We start from the raw sequence: 17497 nt of genomic DNA on the forward strand, positions 1-17497 counted from the left end.
CACACGCGTGCAATCATTTTCGAAGGAATGTAAAATGTAACAACAGCAATAACGAACGAACAAAAGATGGTTCATCGGAGAATAATAGTAAAATACGTATTCACGGATTCTTGCATGCTGGTCGTGTAGGGAAATTGAGGTTTTTTGTACTGACGCATGGTGCCTGAATATAATATTACTCGAAATATGAATAAATAATAATTGAAAGTTGACGGGAATTGCGGAATTGTTCAAATTTAACCTGCTTTGTATATATATGGAAACCTATAAAAAAAAGTTGAAAATCCGAAACTTTTGTCCTCTTTTATTATTCTTCGATCGAAAGGATTTGTTTCGGATACCGCGACCGCGGGTGCTGAATGGAAAAAGGAAAAAAATAAGCCCCCGAGCTCGTGAGAAGAAAAAGTACATGCGAAGGTCCGTAAATGTGTACGACGCGGTTGTTGCATCATTTTGTCATAACTCTCGGAATAACATCTGTGACGTGTGTGTGTGTGTGTGTGTGTCAAAATTGTTGGGAAAAAATGCTTTATTATTCCCGCAATGACGAGGACATGACTGGGCGCTGGACACTCGGGTCTGCTCGGGTCACGGATGAACGTACACAAAACACAAGGCACAACGACGTATCCCACTTTGTTTTATTTTAATTTGTACAAAAATGATACATATCTATGCGTCCAGCGCTGAGATACACTATGCAATAACCCTCCCAACCTACACACGCATTATATTCCGTTGAAATTTGAAAAATTACTCAACAAGCTATTTAACATATATATATGAATGCGACGAAATAAGCTCCGTTCGAACGAATTTAAGATTTCTTATATTTGCGGGTGTCGATATATATATATGAGAGTTTAGCGGTTTTCGGAAAAACAATAAAAAATGCATGTCGCAGCGTTGATGAGTATTGCAGTTATAAATCGCTATGACAATAAATGTCGTTTCCTTTCGAGTGCGCGCGCGATATCTTTATATATATATATATATAGGTATATACTTAATTGAAATACTTAGTGTGCTGGCTCGGTCCGTCAGCGGCGGTATATAATCATAATAAATATCTTTCGAAACGATCGTTCGAATAATCGGCGACGCGGCAGCTTCATTTGCCATACTCGTGATGTATTTCCTTTAAAAACCAAAAGGCACCACCGAGCAACAACGTTCCGGATAAATCTCCGAGAGCCGTCAAATACGGAATCGCAGAATTGTCAGGATCTATTTTGAATCTCCACATCGCGTGGATCATAACGTGTGCAACGTACAGCAACAAAATTACCTACGGGGGGAGGTTAAAAAATTAATTTATTTTATTTAATCGCATAATTTTCCGTGCAAATAATAAATATAAAAAATAAAATTGGTGAAAACTAACTTGTAAAACGGCGACGAGAAGGTAAGAGATTACAAAATACACTTGGAGAGTCGATGTATTTTGCTCGAGATAGTCGGCTACGTATACAAAGACCAATTGGCCCGGTACGGCCATTGCTATGAGTATCCTCGCTGATTTGGCATAAGGGACTGCATGTGTGTCGCCACGACGAATGATTGAACAAATTTAAAAAATACGAGAAATATGAAAATTTTTAGTAAATGCGGCGTAGTTATGCGTAATACCGGCGTTATAATACCTCCTCTGACGAGGGCTCTCCATGGAGAAACGAGGATTCTCGAATGGGATGGTAAAATTCCTAAAAGCGATGTCTGATGAAGCGTCGTAGAGATTCTCGAAGCTTGAACCGATACCAAATTACCCCCTATCCCGTTGATTATCGGTTGAAATATGAGAAATCCATTGAGAACGTTGACCACCTTGCTCAGCACCAAACCACCCAGCCTGTTGTTATTTTGGTTCGAATACTATTATGATGCGTTGATTTTATTGATTTTATTGATTTTATTGAACTCACCCGCTGATAAAGAGAGCGGACAATACCGGAAGCCAACCGGAAGTGAGAACGTTCCTCGTATATTTGTTTTTGAGAACTACGTAAATCCAGAGGGGCAAAAGTACGAGATAACAGCCGAGTATTACGTACGATATCCAGATCTCCGTGTTGAGATTGAGATACAAAAATGATGCGATCGCCGAGAGTACGCTTACGGAAACAACGTCACCGAAGGACGCCGCGAGCGGAGTTGCCAGATTGTCCGGATTCATTTTGTATCGATAAGATAGCATTATTACGATTATCATCACGATATCTGTAATTATTGAAAAAAAAAAAAAAAATAATCTTCGCGTCGGTTTACCGTGATAATAACAGGTATTCGTCGCTCACCTAAAACGAAACAGGAACACGTTGCGGTTGTTACGCTGGCAGCGGTTATCAATAGAGCATGGTCCCAGACGAATTTTCCTTCGATCGCGGCGTAAACGCCAGTCGCGAAAAAAGATACTATCGTTGCTGCCACGATCGCCTGTATTTGAACCAGTGCCAAATTGCCAACGATCATTCTCATGATATCTCCCACGGCGCTCATATTTCCGAGATTTGCTTGAGTGCACAGTCGCGAAGCGAGACACATGTCCAAATTACCCTTGAGCCCGAGTAACGAAGGCACGAGTATTAATATTTGCGGTACATTTTGGAATACTTGCCATTTCTGCAACAATAAATCAACAACGATTGTAAACTTTAAACGGGAAAATATTAATGTGTAAAGAATCAATTGCAATCCTCTCGCCTGCTCATCTCGCCGAGTCATAAGGAAAAAACAAAAAAAAATCAAATTTTGCGAATATATCGCTCCTCATCGCGAGCGATCACACTTGTTTTGTCTGTCAAAAAGCATCGCGATAATAATGCTCAATGGCAATTCACTTTTTATTACTTTTATCCCCGTCGCGATCATGATATGTTTGTACTACGATGCAGTCGTATTCTTACAGCAGCTTGAAAATAAATCAACAAGTTACGAATATGCATAACGAGTTCGCTCGCATTTTATTATTGTCTCTTTCGTTTATTCAATGCATCAATATAAATAACTTTGTTTCGTTTCGCTTCCAAGATTTTTAATATTTATGATTGTGTCCGCAGTCTGCTCGCGGTCGGTCTCGCGCGCATGGAGCAGCCGGTCTCATATTTTCCATTTCTTATATGTCGCGATTATTATATACTATATATACGACAATATTGTTTCGTGAGTCGTTTGAAAAGATCCAAGCGAGTTTATTAAAAAAAAAAAAAAAAAAAAAAGCGCGACGCGCGTTATTATACATACGCGGTTAACCCTATTTGCGGTGTAACTCATATAAATACCACCTCTACGTTTTGGAGAACAAGTCCCGCCCCGATCGTTCCGATTCCAGCGATAAAAAATGGCACCGAAACTTGAAGCGCCGTGTGCTGCCATCTTTCCTCGTGTCCGAGCGGCCGTTTTTTAACCGTACCGTTGGCGTTTTCTCCGGTCGAATACTCCGGATCCGGATCTGGATCCGAATTCGTCACCGATGAGATCGTAACGATTGAAATCCCGCTCGACAATGATCCTTCACCTGCTCGCCAAAATATTGAAAAGGCAATCATTTTTTATTTTCCTCAATAATTATACGCGATTGTCGTGTATAATTGGATTTTCTTATATTTCGAGAATAAAAAATTGCATCATCCGCGCGCTCACCAGAATTTTTGTCGTTCGGGGATTTGAGTCGATCGTTCGTCGTCCTCCCGCCGTTCGAACCATTCGTATTCTCAATTATTTCAAAGTCGTCGAACGCCACCGGATATACAGCAGGTTTGCCAGGGTTCACACCGAGTTGAGGAATTATGTATTTCTTTTCCATCTTGGCAGCATTATCAACGATGATGATGCTTTTTGTTGTTTTTTCAGCATTTTCATTCGAACGCTTCGTTTGATCGTTTTCATCGTGAATTTTCGACTCTGGCTCGTTACCCGGTGCACCGCACATACCTGTTACAATTATTTATTTATTTATTTATTTATTAAAAAAAAAGTTTCATTCGGGACATGTGCGCGCGCGATTTCCAGCACCGAACGGCGGGAGATTCATTCGGTTCTATCCGGCAGCATTGATGATCTTTGAAAAATTAAAATGTTTTCGTTGAAGCACAATGCCTTTGAGAACTGAACGTACTTCTTGCGGCCGCGCGTCATCAATGGTCCGCGTATATCACGAGCACGCATATACGATGCGCAGAGCTAGTATCAAGTTGATCCGTCATTTGGAAAATAAGCGAGCAGGCTCGAGCGCGCGGAATAAAAGAAAATGGCGCCACCGCGGGAGCTCGCGCTCGAAATATCGAATAGAACGAGCAAGATAAGATTCGATGATCGCGTTGCTGAGAAACAAAAGTGCTGGACAAAAAAAAACAACGATAAAACTCGTCAAGATATGCATTAATAAATATCAAGTATATAAAGGATAACCAGACGATATATATGTATATCGCGTCAGCGGTGCAATTGCGTTTGGCCAAGCCTCCCTCACCTCGATCTTGCGTGTCGCGCACCGAAATTTCTTCGTGTCCCTCTTGCGAAGGCGACGCCTCAACCGATCAACCAATTTGCTCGAGGATCGACCTGGGGGAATTTCGCCTCGGATTTTCCGATCGCGCAGAGTCTGCAACCAGCAAAACTTGAACTCCTCGTACATTGTTATTTTCTTTCTTATTTTTTTATCCGCATTTATGACTCGCGATCGAATATATACGCGTTACACGCTCGAGTATACAAAGAAAAAAATAATAATTATAACGCGGCGTTAAGTCCGAACAAGTTTGTACGGAATTATACGGTATTATTGGCGAGGAAGGGCGAAAAGCTCTTCGGATTACCGGATTCGTTGTTCGCCTCTTCGAACGACAATGTTCCTCGTTCCTGGTACTTTTCCAGGATCAACCTGCGGCAATTTGGTTTCCGATCTTCCGATTCCTGCCAGCCTTGGTCCGCGAAAACTATATAGAAATCAAATAAAAAATCCAAGTTTCAAAAAAAACGGTATAATATATATATATATATATAACGCGTAGCGATAGAAAAAAAAAAATCCATAAGACAGTATAATAAGTATACGTACGTTTTATTCATCGGATTATTACTAACGATGTCTATATACGATTCGCCAAATATATGAATAATATCCCCGAATAATAACCCCGGAAAAAACAAAAAACAAAAATGCAAATGGGCCGCGACGTTGAATCGATCAGGTGAATTTCGAACGACGATCGAGAGACAATATATATAGAGAGAAAACTCGAACCGCGGCAGGTCGCGCGCGGAGAATAAGATTGGAAAAGTAAGCGCGCGAAAAATCCCTGCTCGCTCGCGCATATATACTCGAACGAACGTACGCATAACTGCTCGTCGGAGAAGAATAACCTCGACGCGACGAGAACACGAGCGAAGATAAGCGCAGCAGCAACACAGCAGCGTGAATTTTGTTAAGATGATGGATCAGTCGGTAATCACAACCGTGAGTGCGAGAGAGATAGCTGCAAATTTTCAAGAGAACATTTTTCCACATCGTTCGTCTGATCGCAAAAATAAAAATGTCATCGGATTTTTGCGATCGTGCTGCGTACCATGACATTTTTATTATTTTAATCGGACGAACGATGTCAAAGAGTTTCAATTTCAAAAGTTCGAGGTGTGATTACCGACTGATCCATCATCTTAAGAAGAGAAAAAAAACATTGATGTTGGTGCGCGCGCGCGCGCGCGTGTTTCCTTATCACCTGCTCGGCGATGATCTCTTATATCTCCGATGATTTATATGTATGAGAAAAAATATCAAGTCATTGACAGATGTAGAGAAATTGTCGACATTCTTGCGCGATCGGTTCGTACGTCTTATCAGGTATAGGGGGAGACCGGGGCAAAACGGGATCCCCGAAAAATGAGAGAAATTTTTCCGAAAAAAACATGAAACATGAAAATTTTTTCCAAAATATCTTGTTTTTGAATTTTGATTTTTTTTTTTCTTCAAAAAATTAGTTTTTTTCAAATTATCTCTTTTTTTTTTTTTTACATCACTTTTTAAGTGAAAACGTTTTTGCACAGATATACAAAAAGTATTTGTAAATCTGTGATTACTGCCTCGCAGATTACTGTCTACGACAATAATCGCAGATATATCTTTGCGGACCATCATGCGTGGTTAATACCTGCACACGAATCATGTGCCCACTCTGCACAATTTTGGCACTTAATTCATGATTCAATGGATAAAGAATAGAAATTTTTACAAAATAAACATTGGTAATCTTCGTTATTATTCATATAATTAATTTTTAATTGAATTACAACAGAGAGGGTGCGTATTCGACGTACGTTAGAGGGTTGTAAGCGCTGAGATATACAACGGTAAGTTGGAAGCACTCGGTTACGGATGTAAAATACACCCAAGTTGCATTGAATTAAAATCTTCTTGAAAATTGAACAAAATTCCAGTACATTTCTTAGTTTTTGGGAGTAAAAAAATAGACAGAGCTTCTCAAACTTGTGAAAAGTTCAATATTTCCTTGGGTATCCCGTTTTGCCCCGGTCTCCCCCTATATATTCGTGTGTGCGTATCGTCGCATTGCGCGCAACTCGTATACCAAAGGTGTTTCGGCTAGCAACGATTCATCGTCCGCGCACAAAATACTATAATATAATGTACAACGATAACGAGCTTGGACGATTTCCTTTTTTCGATTGGTTATTTGGAAAATTTTGTATACTTTCTCCGCGTCGCCGTCGCGTCGAGCTCGTGCGGATACGAGATATCGTCTGGGGAAAATTCGTCGAGAATTCGTCGAATCACAATTTGTTGAAGTGAACAATTTGGAACATAAATATTCTTACCGCTTTCAGCCGCACTCGGAGTCAACGACGAGGACGTAGCGGATATCTGACTTCATTTTTATTTTTAACGATTCCGCACACACATCAAAGGTGCTTCAAACCCACCCAACGATTCCACGCACACACACATCGAGGGTGTGTTGGAATGGAGAAACAAATTTCAACATTTTTAAATATTTTTCTTAAAAAAAAAAAAAAAAATTCGCCTCAACGTTACGAACCCTATTGAATTATGATATTTTCCGGAGCGACCCAACAATCAAAAACAGTATTTCTAACGAGTTTTCGGCAAATTTTTTAAGTATCGTGATTCGACGAATTGTGATTCGATGAATTGTTTTTTCGACGAATAGTGATTCGACAAATTGTTTTTTCGACGAATTTTCCGCAAATCACAAGATAATATATGCGCGGCGCGAGAGCACCGCGAGGAAATAAATGTTGCATCAGCGCAGGAGCGCATCATCGCGTCTGCGATAGAAAATAAAAATCGTAACTCGATACGGTCCTCGGTCCTGCCGCACGTGTATAGAATCAGCAAAGAAATGGTCTCCAACGTTCGCATGTTTTTCGTCATATATGATTAGAGGCATACTTATATATGATATTTGAAATTTTCATCGGTGAACGTAAAATAACTTATATCCATATATAACTTTCGGTGGTAGGCCGGTATACTGACATTATATATATATATAGTTACGCGACGATATTGAATTACAACTGTATAATATATGCATGCTGGAAGATGCACGTGTGTGCGCATCGCGATGCGCGTGTCTATACGAAAGACAAATTTCAAAAGTAATGACCCCAGCGCGGGCTTTATTTCGATCAGCGAGCGATCATATTATTTGTATATCGAGGATTTCTCATTTATTTACCGGTGGTATATATTGGCTGGCGTCGATATCGAAACGATATGTTCTTCGCTCTCCCTTGAGTTGATTAGTTCTCGCGCGCGCGCACGCGCGCGGGTCTTGTTTTGCTCTGCTTAGATTTTGGTCGAAATCCTCGAGTCGCTGCTCATTTGCTTTTGCGACGGCATGCACCTATACTCGTATACGCTCTCCGCGTTATCGTCCGCGCCGCGCGGATACATCGTTCAACAGATTAAATTCAAAGATTATTTATCGCGCTCGCATCTCGCGAATATCTCTCGTTTGCGCGGTTAATATAAAACGCAATTTAGAACGATCGAAAAATTGCTGGATTATCCCTCGCGTCGAACTCGCGCACGAGCATCGTTCGAATTATTCGTTAACGCGTAAAAATATATACGCGTTCGGCGTTCGGTTATCGCTGCGCGTGAATTCCCCGACAACGACGCGCACGCGCCCGCGACCGCGCGTCCAATAAAGTTAATCGTATACACGTCGCGATCCTGTCGAATCGAAACTGATAAAAAAAAAACACTGATGCGAATAACAATAATAATGGGAAAAAAAAAAATGACTTATACCGAGAGACTTTGTACGATCGCCTTTTGTTTATTCGTGTGTAACGCTGTCTGTCTATCCTCGTATTATTATAATACAAATCACTAATGAACGATCGTTATAATTTGTAATTTCAAGTTTGATATAGTTTTGACTCGAGCGAGATTCTCGCGGTGGATGCAATCGCAACGCTAAAAACTCGCTCGAAAATATAATAAATAGAAATGTGATGAAGAAAAACTTACGGTGAATTGGTGCCCCGATGAATATTCGCCAGCGTGTTGATTTCTGATTTAATCAGGATCCTCGAGACGCGAGGTGGCGTATTGCGCAGAGGCGAGGAATAATTGCGCGTTTTTAGAATAAAGAAGACAAGAGAGCGAGAATCTTGTGAGGGGGCGGTAAATAAGAAAGGAACGACGCGATAATGATGAAATTTGAGAATGAAAAGAAAAAAAAATGATGATCGTACGTGTGCGGTTGTAGTCCGAAGTTATGCTTGGGAGGAGAGTTTTGCGCACGCGAGACCGCACTCGTGACTGATAATAAAAAAATAATGTGGAAGAAAAAACGGGGCGAAGAAAACGAATATGGAAACGGCGAGTCTCGTTCGTTGCGTGCCTCGATCGCCAAAGCGTTCAACACTTTGTATCTCGTACAATAAGCCTTACCTTTTAAGTGCACTTTTTTCTCGCTCCCTCTCCCTCGCTATCAGAAACACATCCACGCGTTCTCCCCTCCTCGCGCTCATCGTGTGTCGCTCTCGTAATCTTTCACCTTCCTCCGCCCCCGAGCGCCGCTTTGCTCATCCCTGCTCCCTGCTGCTGCTGCTGCTGCTGCTGCTGCTGCTGCTGCTGCTGCCACTTTTCTATACTATATCTTTCACCTTCTTTTGTCTCATGCCACGCGTCTCGCTAATAATTTTTCAAGTTTTTCATTTTTTTTATTTCAAGTTTTCCCCTGAGGGAAATGCCCGGCCGTCGCCCATTAATCGCGATAACGCGCGCGGTGTCGCATGCACGCGGTCGCGGTGACGAAACAAGAGGACGCGCTGAATGCGTATACCGTGTGCGCGTACCCAATATAACGGGGCGAGAAAAATATAATAGGGAATAACGAAACAACATAGAGGAAGGATCGATCAAGTATTAAGTAGTATAGACATTTCGACGGTGCGACGATCGCGATCGAGGCCGCATTACAACAGTTTTTATTATATATAGAAGGTGCGGAGCACTTGGAAAATCTCTTGTGCGGGGAAATAGTTCCCCGGGAATTACCAATAAACGTCGATCCTCCTCGCATGATGAGTAAATACGAAGAAAAAAGATAACTCGATTCTTTCGCGCGAGTGGACGCGCTAGCTCTCGTGTAATTAAGCACGGTGCATCGCATTGAAGAATTTATCGATTATTTATGTATACGTGCGCGTATAAGACGAGCCTATGTGTATATGTATGTATATAATAAATGAAACAATTAATGCTCAATGTGACCGCTTACCTAAACTTGTCTCAATATTATTTCAAGAGCAACGGTGCATCAGTACATTTTTTCTCCAGCACGTATATACGTTAGACAAAAATAGCCGCGAATTCGCTCGATTTTTCCTTGATGGATATTTGTCCACCATATGCGAGGAAAATCAATTCTCCTCACGACAGAGCAATTTATTATAAAGTCGGTACTTCCGCGAATGCGACGATTTAAGTTGTACCTTGGGCTTTCTTCGAATATCGGACGCACGCGCGTCCTCGTATTCATCGAATATAAATAAATAAGCGACTACTTAACAATATTACAATCACGCGAAGCTCCTCGTGTATACGTTCGCTACAATTTTCCCGTAATATCTGTGTATATATATATTTACCGCTGGCACTCTTCGAAAACATCGCGAATGATCCTGCTGCTCGATCCTCTCGTCTCGTCTACTCGTTATCGAATATTTCCAACTGTTAATATCGTTGAGATCCTGCAACGCTCCGCGGTGATACGGCAACTATTTCACCGCGCGTATATTCGCGATCGTCCAATCAAATATATATTCTTCAACTGTATTTTCCTCGCATCGTCGTCGCATCACCATTCGCTTATTTCGTTAATTCTACATAGTATACCATTTATTATTTAGGGCTTATTGTACGCAACGATTCGATCGTAAACAAGTTGTTTGGTCGCGCGCGCTCATCTTGGTATACATATTATTCCGTGCTGATATCTCGTGACCGGTGCGATTGCTAGCGCACGCGCTATAAATCACTAATCATAATATCTCATGTCGTTTTTCAACTTTCGTTTCGGCTATTGTTGCCATAAAAAAAAGCGTTATCGCGGTTTAAAAACAAAACGGCTTCTCAACCAAATGTTGTATAAAATAATAAATCCGCAGAGGAATTCGATCGTTCGGGATTTTCCGGAACGTCGTTCCGTCGTTGTTACGCCCGCAGCAGGATTCCCACCAGCAACAAATTAAATAACGCGATTGCCGCATCGGGATTTTTCAAGCAAATATTTCTCGTTGAACGCGTGAAATTATTATGCGGAAGAAGACTTTTGCCCATGCATCTCAAGCGAAGCGCAAACTCATATTCGATTAAAGAGCAGACGACGACGCCGATGTCCGCGCTCGACTCTCTTTCAAATCATATAGTTAGTCACTTTCTCGTAATCGCCCCGCTCGGTTTCAACCGTTTAAAATCTTGTATCGTGATATTTGTTCCAACGACCTTTTCGCTGGCGATTTTTTTTTCTCATCTCATTGAAAAACGATAATGACGCATGATGCTTCATCGGATTCAAGGGCATTGTCTATATACTTATTTTTTAATTTATCTTGATTTCAATAATCGCAATCGCTTCGCGGGTATTGTCTCTCGAGGGCGTCCGCGGTCGCGACGACGACGACGAGCATGGACAAATTGGGTTAAACAAACGATATCTCGGATCCGATACGGGAGAGGGAATTTTTCAATCTTATTTGAGCGGAGAAAATCACAAGATTCAATATTTCTTTGATAGATGATCGGAATAATGCCCATTCAAAGGATTATGAAATATTTTAATCTTTCGATAATTCGCATTCTATCGGAAGAAATGAAAAATTGAAGAATTGATTGAAACGGCTTATACCTTCGTCAATGTACGATTATCTTTTCGAATCGTATATATATAAGCTCGATCGCGGTTCGCGGAAGGTAAGCAGAGGCCGCCGCGCGCGCGCGCCCGAGAGACGCATACAGCGCGGAGGGAGGAAGGGAGGTCGCCAGAGATACAAGGAAAAACAGCTATTCCATTTTTTCCTATCGTTATATTCTCCATGATTATTATATGTAATTTTGTCATTCGTTCTTCAAAGTTTCCCACGTATATGATCGGTAATGATCGAGACCTCGAAACAAATCTAAAATGAGTATGTGCATGGTGCGCTTTGCGGACGAGAAATAAAACTTGTTGCGAGCTTTCGTATTTATTCCGAAAAAGGAGTCGGAACGGCTGCTTTTTTGTATCAATGAAAAAACTATATACGTGAAATACGAGAGTAGAGGATCAATATCTTTTAATAGTACACTAATGACAACGATAATAATAATAATAATAATAGAAAAAAATGACGTTTTATCGACCAACGAGCAGTCTCTTACAGCTTGGGTTACAATTTTTTCAATCTTTCTCTCTTATAATTAATTTTGATTCTCATCCTTTTGATTAGAGTTGCTCCGTATTCAAGCTTCTTTCTCGATCTCGTTTTAACCTGCTCTCCCGTCTCGGTGCTCCCTCGTCGTCCTGGCTCATATTTTGGCGGTATTTCCCCCCCTGGAGGGGAACAATCGTTCGCCCACCATTATATCATAAGTAATTATACGAGCGAGCGTATAAAACGATGATAACGATAAACAAGTTACATATCGATGTGAAGGTTTGCGTATGGAAGGAGGAGATGAGTTTCCTCGTTTGGGAGGGAACCACCCAAATTTAACCTCGTACCGCGCGTCGAACGAAAAATATCTTTTTCTCCTCTTCAAAATGCGTAACCAGTATATACTCTCCGCGCGACGCATTCCAATTTCCATTTTCTTCCGCTGCATGCTATTTAATAACGAACAAACGACTCGCGTGTATACGCGCGAGTATACAATGTCTCGAGCACGTGTTTAGACATTGAATTAAAAATATGCAGCACGTACGTAATACCAGATTTCATTCAATGATTTTTTCGTCTAATCGCCGCAAGCAGGAGTAAATATATACCTATTCGAACGGAGAGCACGATAACTTAATAGCGATTATAATTAAATAAACTCATTCATACGCAGCATCAACGCACACGCTCGCACACACGCTGTGGTACACCTGTAATATAGCCTTTCGAAAAGTATTATTTATTGAGGAACATCACGCGGTGAACGGATCAAAGGAAATTTTCATATTACCATATTTCGCAATAGTTTCGTTCCTTTGGTATTCGGTTGGACACTTATTTCATCGATATACATACTTGATCAAGTATTATAAGCGTGCTTTTCAAAGGGATAACCACGCGCCCCCTTCCCTTTTTCACTTTTTCATTTATATGTACAATTTATTTTTCATTCTTTTCGTCGCAACCATCATATCATTATTATTATTATTATTATTATTATTATTATTATTATTCTCTCTCGATTACTTTCGCTTTCGTCGTAATTGTTGAAAAATTTTTGCACTCCGCCCATCCACCATATACCATTGATAAATATATTTCTCGCGATCGAATTATTAATTGTCATTGTACTTCATCTTTTTCGTAGCGTATATTTTTCCTTTTTTGCTATGCGCGCGCGCGCGCGCGTGTGTGTGTGTGTGTGTGTGTGTGTGTATACGTGGATGTGTTCTTTTATGAAAAATTACACTCTATTATAAATATTTGTATACGCATATGGAGTGACTTCTGGGACCCTGAAACTCGATGAACGATGATTATTTAATAATTTTCATTATCCCTATCACTTATTATTTCGCCCCTTTTCAATTTTTATCCTCAAAGTCGTACATAAATTCTCTGCGACTTAAATTAACCATATTTCTCCTCTCTTTCGATTATTCCTTTTTTTTTTTATTGTTCTTTTTCTTTTGTTTTGTTTTTTTATTTTTTTTATTTTTTTATTTTCTATTTTCCATCCATTGCCTCGTCTGTAAGTACAATTACATACGAATTTTATATGACTAATTTTGATTTTCGTTACAATATATCAATTTCTCTCCTTCTTCTTATTTTCGTTTATTTTTTATTTTTCTCCTCTTTGTTTGTTTTTTTTTTTTGTTACCTTATCCTATACGCCTCGACGACGTACGGATATCGCTTCGAGTATAATAATAACGGAAATTGGTAATCAATGATTGAAAAGTAAAATGTGTCGAATGAAAGAGAAGCTAAATCGCGATGCACATTTTCGGGGATCGCACGTTGAAATTTACTTATATACAAATAATAAACTTCTATGAACAATATTTTAATGCGCAAACAATAATACGAGCCAAGCATTTCAGACCAGAATATATTATGTTATTTAGAGATGTATTATATAGGCATATGCTTGGTCAGGTTTTCGTTTTCGTTTTCATCTTCTTTCAATTGTTTAACATTAGTCAAAAAATTTTTTAACCTCAGCGCTAAGATGTATATTATCTCGTACGTCTATATATATATATAAATATATAAGTATGCGTGGTTATTCGTTCATGTATACGTGTCTCTTGGTGTATGTATGCGTACATGCCTATTTAAATAATAAGAGAGTCCACCGACTGAAAGCTAGCTCAACCGAGGAACCTGAGTTGCGGCATTAATATTACGTAATAGGAACTTGAATCGCGTCCAACCACTGGTCGCACAACGGAAGGAGGAAAAAATAAATTGACAAAAATTACCGAACAATTCGGAAATATATGAATATATAAAAAATGAATACGCATATAATGAGAAAAGGGCGGAATAAAATCATTGATGGGTGGTGTCGCGAGGACGGGGCTGGACGTTTTGGAAAGTTTGGTCACCCCTTTCGGACCGAGAGCCTTATATTCATAAATATAATAACGGATATATTCGACTTCGCCGCACGACCACGTTCGCAAATGTTTACAACTATTTTGTTCGTATTTTTTTTTTTTTTTTTCCATTCACGCCTCTTCCTCCCGTGCGATCCATTTTATAGTCTTTCGAGGCGGAAAGTGAAAAGAAAAAATAGAGAATTTTGTGTGACACGTGCCGGGCAAAAGTATACGTATATATAGCCGCGGCCCGGCTCGATGAGAGAATTCCATCTGCCGTTTTTCGTCTGTCAAATACGAACAACAATGAAGAGAGGGGGGAGAGCTCTAAGCTGCTGGTACAGGCTCCAAGGGTCCGAGGTATCTTTCATAAAGGATTTTCCAAAATATTGTGTAAATGGAAAGAAAAAAAAAGAGAACGGATGTATAGAGGGGAAAGAAGAGTTGGTGTACGATCCAAAGTTATCGTACGTCGATTCAAGCGGGCATCAACAACGGGACGGGAAGGGGTGGACTGAAAGCTCTCAAATTTTAGGGGAAATTCGTCGCAAATCCTCGTTATTATTTTCCCGTGTAGAAAAGTGAAATTCTCCCCAGGGAGAAAGAAATAGAAAGGGGATAATATAGGCAAGGTCCTCGAAAACGGGCCGCGCGCGACGAGCGAGTTTGCGACGGCTGCACGAATTTTACGACCCTGTGCAAATAAAGGGTTGTATCGCGCGCGCGCGCGCGCGCGAGCGCGTTTCCTATTTTCAGGCAACTCGTACGGACATTCGAAAACAACGAACCGACTCACCCGGCATCCCGGAATACACAATCGATTCCAACCCCTTTCGACGCGGGATAAAATCCAAATTCACGAAATTTCACGATATATATATACGATAAATAAAAGGGAATCGGGGAATAAAGCTTTTGTCGACGATCAATCGAACTATGATGCGTGACAAAGCAGGTTATATGTATTTTTTCACATCACTCGCGCATCGAGATATTCTTTTGTTTGGATGATTTGGGGGGGGGGGGGGGGGGGAGAATAATCACTCGTTTCAAGTCCAATTCCTTCTAGTATTTATCAAATATTTTTTTCTAACATTTTTTTTTCTTCTTTTTTTCCCCCCGGCAGAAAGCCTTTGAATTTGAACGCGCGCGCGCGACCAACGTCGCATATTACATATATTATGTCGCGTCCCAACGTAATTGACAATTAGCTCGCGTTTTGAAACGTTATAGTATTAACGCCGGCACATAAGATCGAGGGACGAAAAATTGAGTGCGGCGATTTTGGAGAAAAACTCCTACCAGGGGCGATGGTATACGAATGAAATTAAAGCCCACGCGCTTTCTTTTTTTTTATCTCATACATCTCGACTTTGTCTCGCGATCTCTCGATTTGGAGGGGCGCGCGGGGAGGAGGAGGAGATGAAGAAAGAAGCACGTTTTCTCGGGTGTCGTAGAAATTCCCGGGTTCGAGAAAAAGGGCCAAGGGCCAAGCTTCGATGCTTCTTCCGACGGTGGTTTTGTTATAGTCGAGAGAGAGAGAGAGAGAGAGAGAGAGCAAGGGGTGCGCGCGCGAATGAGAGGGGTGCCCTCGGGGGAGGGAGCCTCGCCGTAATCAAGTTTTTATCCTTCTCTGTCCGCGTCTCTATATCGCGCGCTCGTTCCTGCTGATTTTTCCTTCCTTCCCGTCCAGTCCGCACACAAAAATCTCCAAAAAAAAGAACGTTAAGCTATATATGTATGTGAGTTAAGGAAAGGAGAGCTGCCAAAATTATTACGAGGGGATGAAATTTCCAAGTTGGTGTAAGATGACGAGGGAACAGAGGGAGCGAACGTTTCGGACCCTAAGCAGGTCTCGACCTCGAGGGTATAGGAAAAAGAGAGGGACAGTTGAAGAGAATTCGTCCAAGCAAAACTCTCCCCCTCTCACGATTTGTCTTTCTCGCCCCTCTGGCCGGGGGATGAAACAAACTTCGGACCTCGAGGATAGGGGAGGCTTGATAATTGCAAACCACTTTCTTCATCGCGGAAACACGAGAGCACCAGAGGAGAGGGATAAAGAAATTCGGGGCGCTACGAGTGCTGATGCGCGAGCGAGAAAAAAATTCGCGCGTCATATACCAACAACGAAAAAAGACGTGCCACCTCGCGTATAAAGAATATAAAGAATTTGGCTGGTTTGAGAAAAAATATTTTCAAGCGACAACCGGGGCAATAGAATATAGAATTTGACTCGTGAATTCTTAGGTTCCTTAAGGAAAGTCTATACCGCGCACAGCCGCAACGCACACGCCCTTATCCCAAATGTATATTATGTGAATGTAACGCGGATGACAGGGCTGTTTTTCGTTCTGTATCATATACCTACGTTTTTTTTTGGCCCAGTCCCTCTTGCCGAACGCCCGCGCGTATGCTTTCACACACACGCAGGACAGAGAAGCTCGGGTAGTAGCCCCGTTTTTCCAAGCTCTCGGAAACCGCAAGATATTATTGATTTTTATAGAGAGGGGTTTTCGTTTAAGCGGCGGCGGCGGCGGCGGCGGCGGCGGCGGTGGCAGGGGGTATACGACCGGCACACGGAGGAGACGAGAAAGGGAGAAAATCGCAGGATGTGGGTGGACGGTTGTTTCCGCGTACGAGTGTGCGTGCCGCTCTACGCAGTTCTACTCTATATACATTATATGTATAAAAGACTCGAGGGTGCTGGCTCTTGTCATTTACTATACTCGTCCCTGCTCCGCGATCGTTATAGTTGGAAAACAACGAAAATCCCCAGCCTCTCTCGCGCTCTCGCGCTCGGCCAAGTTCTTTCATTTTCTTTCCTCGTTCGAGCGCGCGACGAGAAAAGAAAAAAAAACAAAAAATTTCATGTCACAGCGCGGGAAGAAAGAAAATCGATCCAACTTTTGGCTAACCCTCTTCTCCCCCCTAAACGCCTCTGTGCGTGTATGCGCGCGCTTTTTTTTTCCTTCGTCCTTCTTCTTTTCTCTCTCGAGCACTTTCGCAGTCTCGAATTATTTACTCCACGTTTTCGTAGCTAAGATGGGGGAGGGAGGATCGTTGCTTGACATTGATTACGTTTCCAATGCGGGGCTATACTACTACTGCGGCGGGGCGGCGGCAGCGGCTCTCGCGGGGCTGAAACAGCCCGTCTCTTTTTTCTCCTCCGCCGCGTGCTTTCCTTATAGAGCCCTGCTGCG

The 17497-nt window shown here is 41.5% G+C and overlaps 1 protein-coding gene across 5 annotated transcripts; it reads right to left on the bottom strand.

Moving 5' to 3' along the window:
- Positions 1-623: 623 nt before the first annotated feature.
- On the bottom strand, positions 624-8943 carry LOC122414881 (solute carrier family 41 member 1-like). 5 transcript variants are annotated; one of them, XM_043426528.1, is made up of 11 exons: positions 8513-8943; positions 4815-4934; positions 4469-4600; positions 4115-4335; positions 3640-3930; positions 3282-3514; positions 2295-2619; positions 1923-2217; positions 1644-1849; positions 1385-1533; positions 624-1288 (listed from the first exon to the last, which is right to left on the bottom strand). In XM_043426528.1, exons 5-11 carry the CDS (start codon positions 3926-3928, stop codon positions 1112-1114), a joined length of 1674 nt encoding a protein of 557 aa, XP_043282463.1. In that variant the 5' UTR covers positions 3929-3930; positions 4115-4335; positions 4469-4600; positions 4815-4934; positions 8513-8943; the 3' UTR covers positions 624-1111. The 5 variants fall into 5 exon arrangements, with proteins under 5 accessions (XP_043282463.1, XP_043282462.1, XP_043282466.1 ...); XM_043426527.1 differs by lacking the exon at positions 4115-4335 and having other exon boundaries at positions 8513-8942; XM_043426531.1 differs by lacking the exons at positions 4115-4335; positions 8513-8943 and adding an exon at positions 7713-8133.
- Between the last annotated feature and the right edge of the window lie 8554 nt (positions 8944-17497).

The sequence above is a fragment of the Venturia canescens genome, chromosome 8, assembly GCF_019457755.1.
Source record: "Venturia canescens isolate UGA chromosome 8, ASM1945775v1, whole genome shotgun sequence".
Lineage (NCBI taxonomy): Eukaryota > Metazoa > Arthropoda > Insecta > Hymenoptera > Ichneumonidae > Venturia > Venturia canescens.

Excerpts from the sequence above, each read along its gene's own strand:
- LOC122414881 (XM_043426530.1), bottom strand. The coding sequence starts at position 3,928 with ATGTGCGGTGCACCGGGTAACGAGCCAGAGTCGAAAATTCACGATGAA. Across the intron at positions 3,515-3,639 it reads CCCGAACGACAAAAATTCTG|GTGAAGGATCATTGTCGAGC; the intron begins GTGAGCGCGCGG and ends TTTGGCGAGCAG. Across the intron at positions 1,850-1,922 it reads TCCGCTCTCTTTATCAGCGG|GCTGGGTGGTTTGGTGCTGA; the intron begins GTGAGTTCAATA and ends AAATAACAACAG.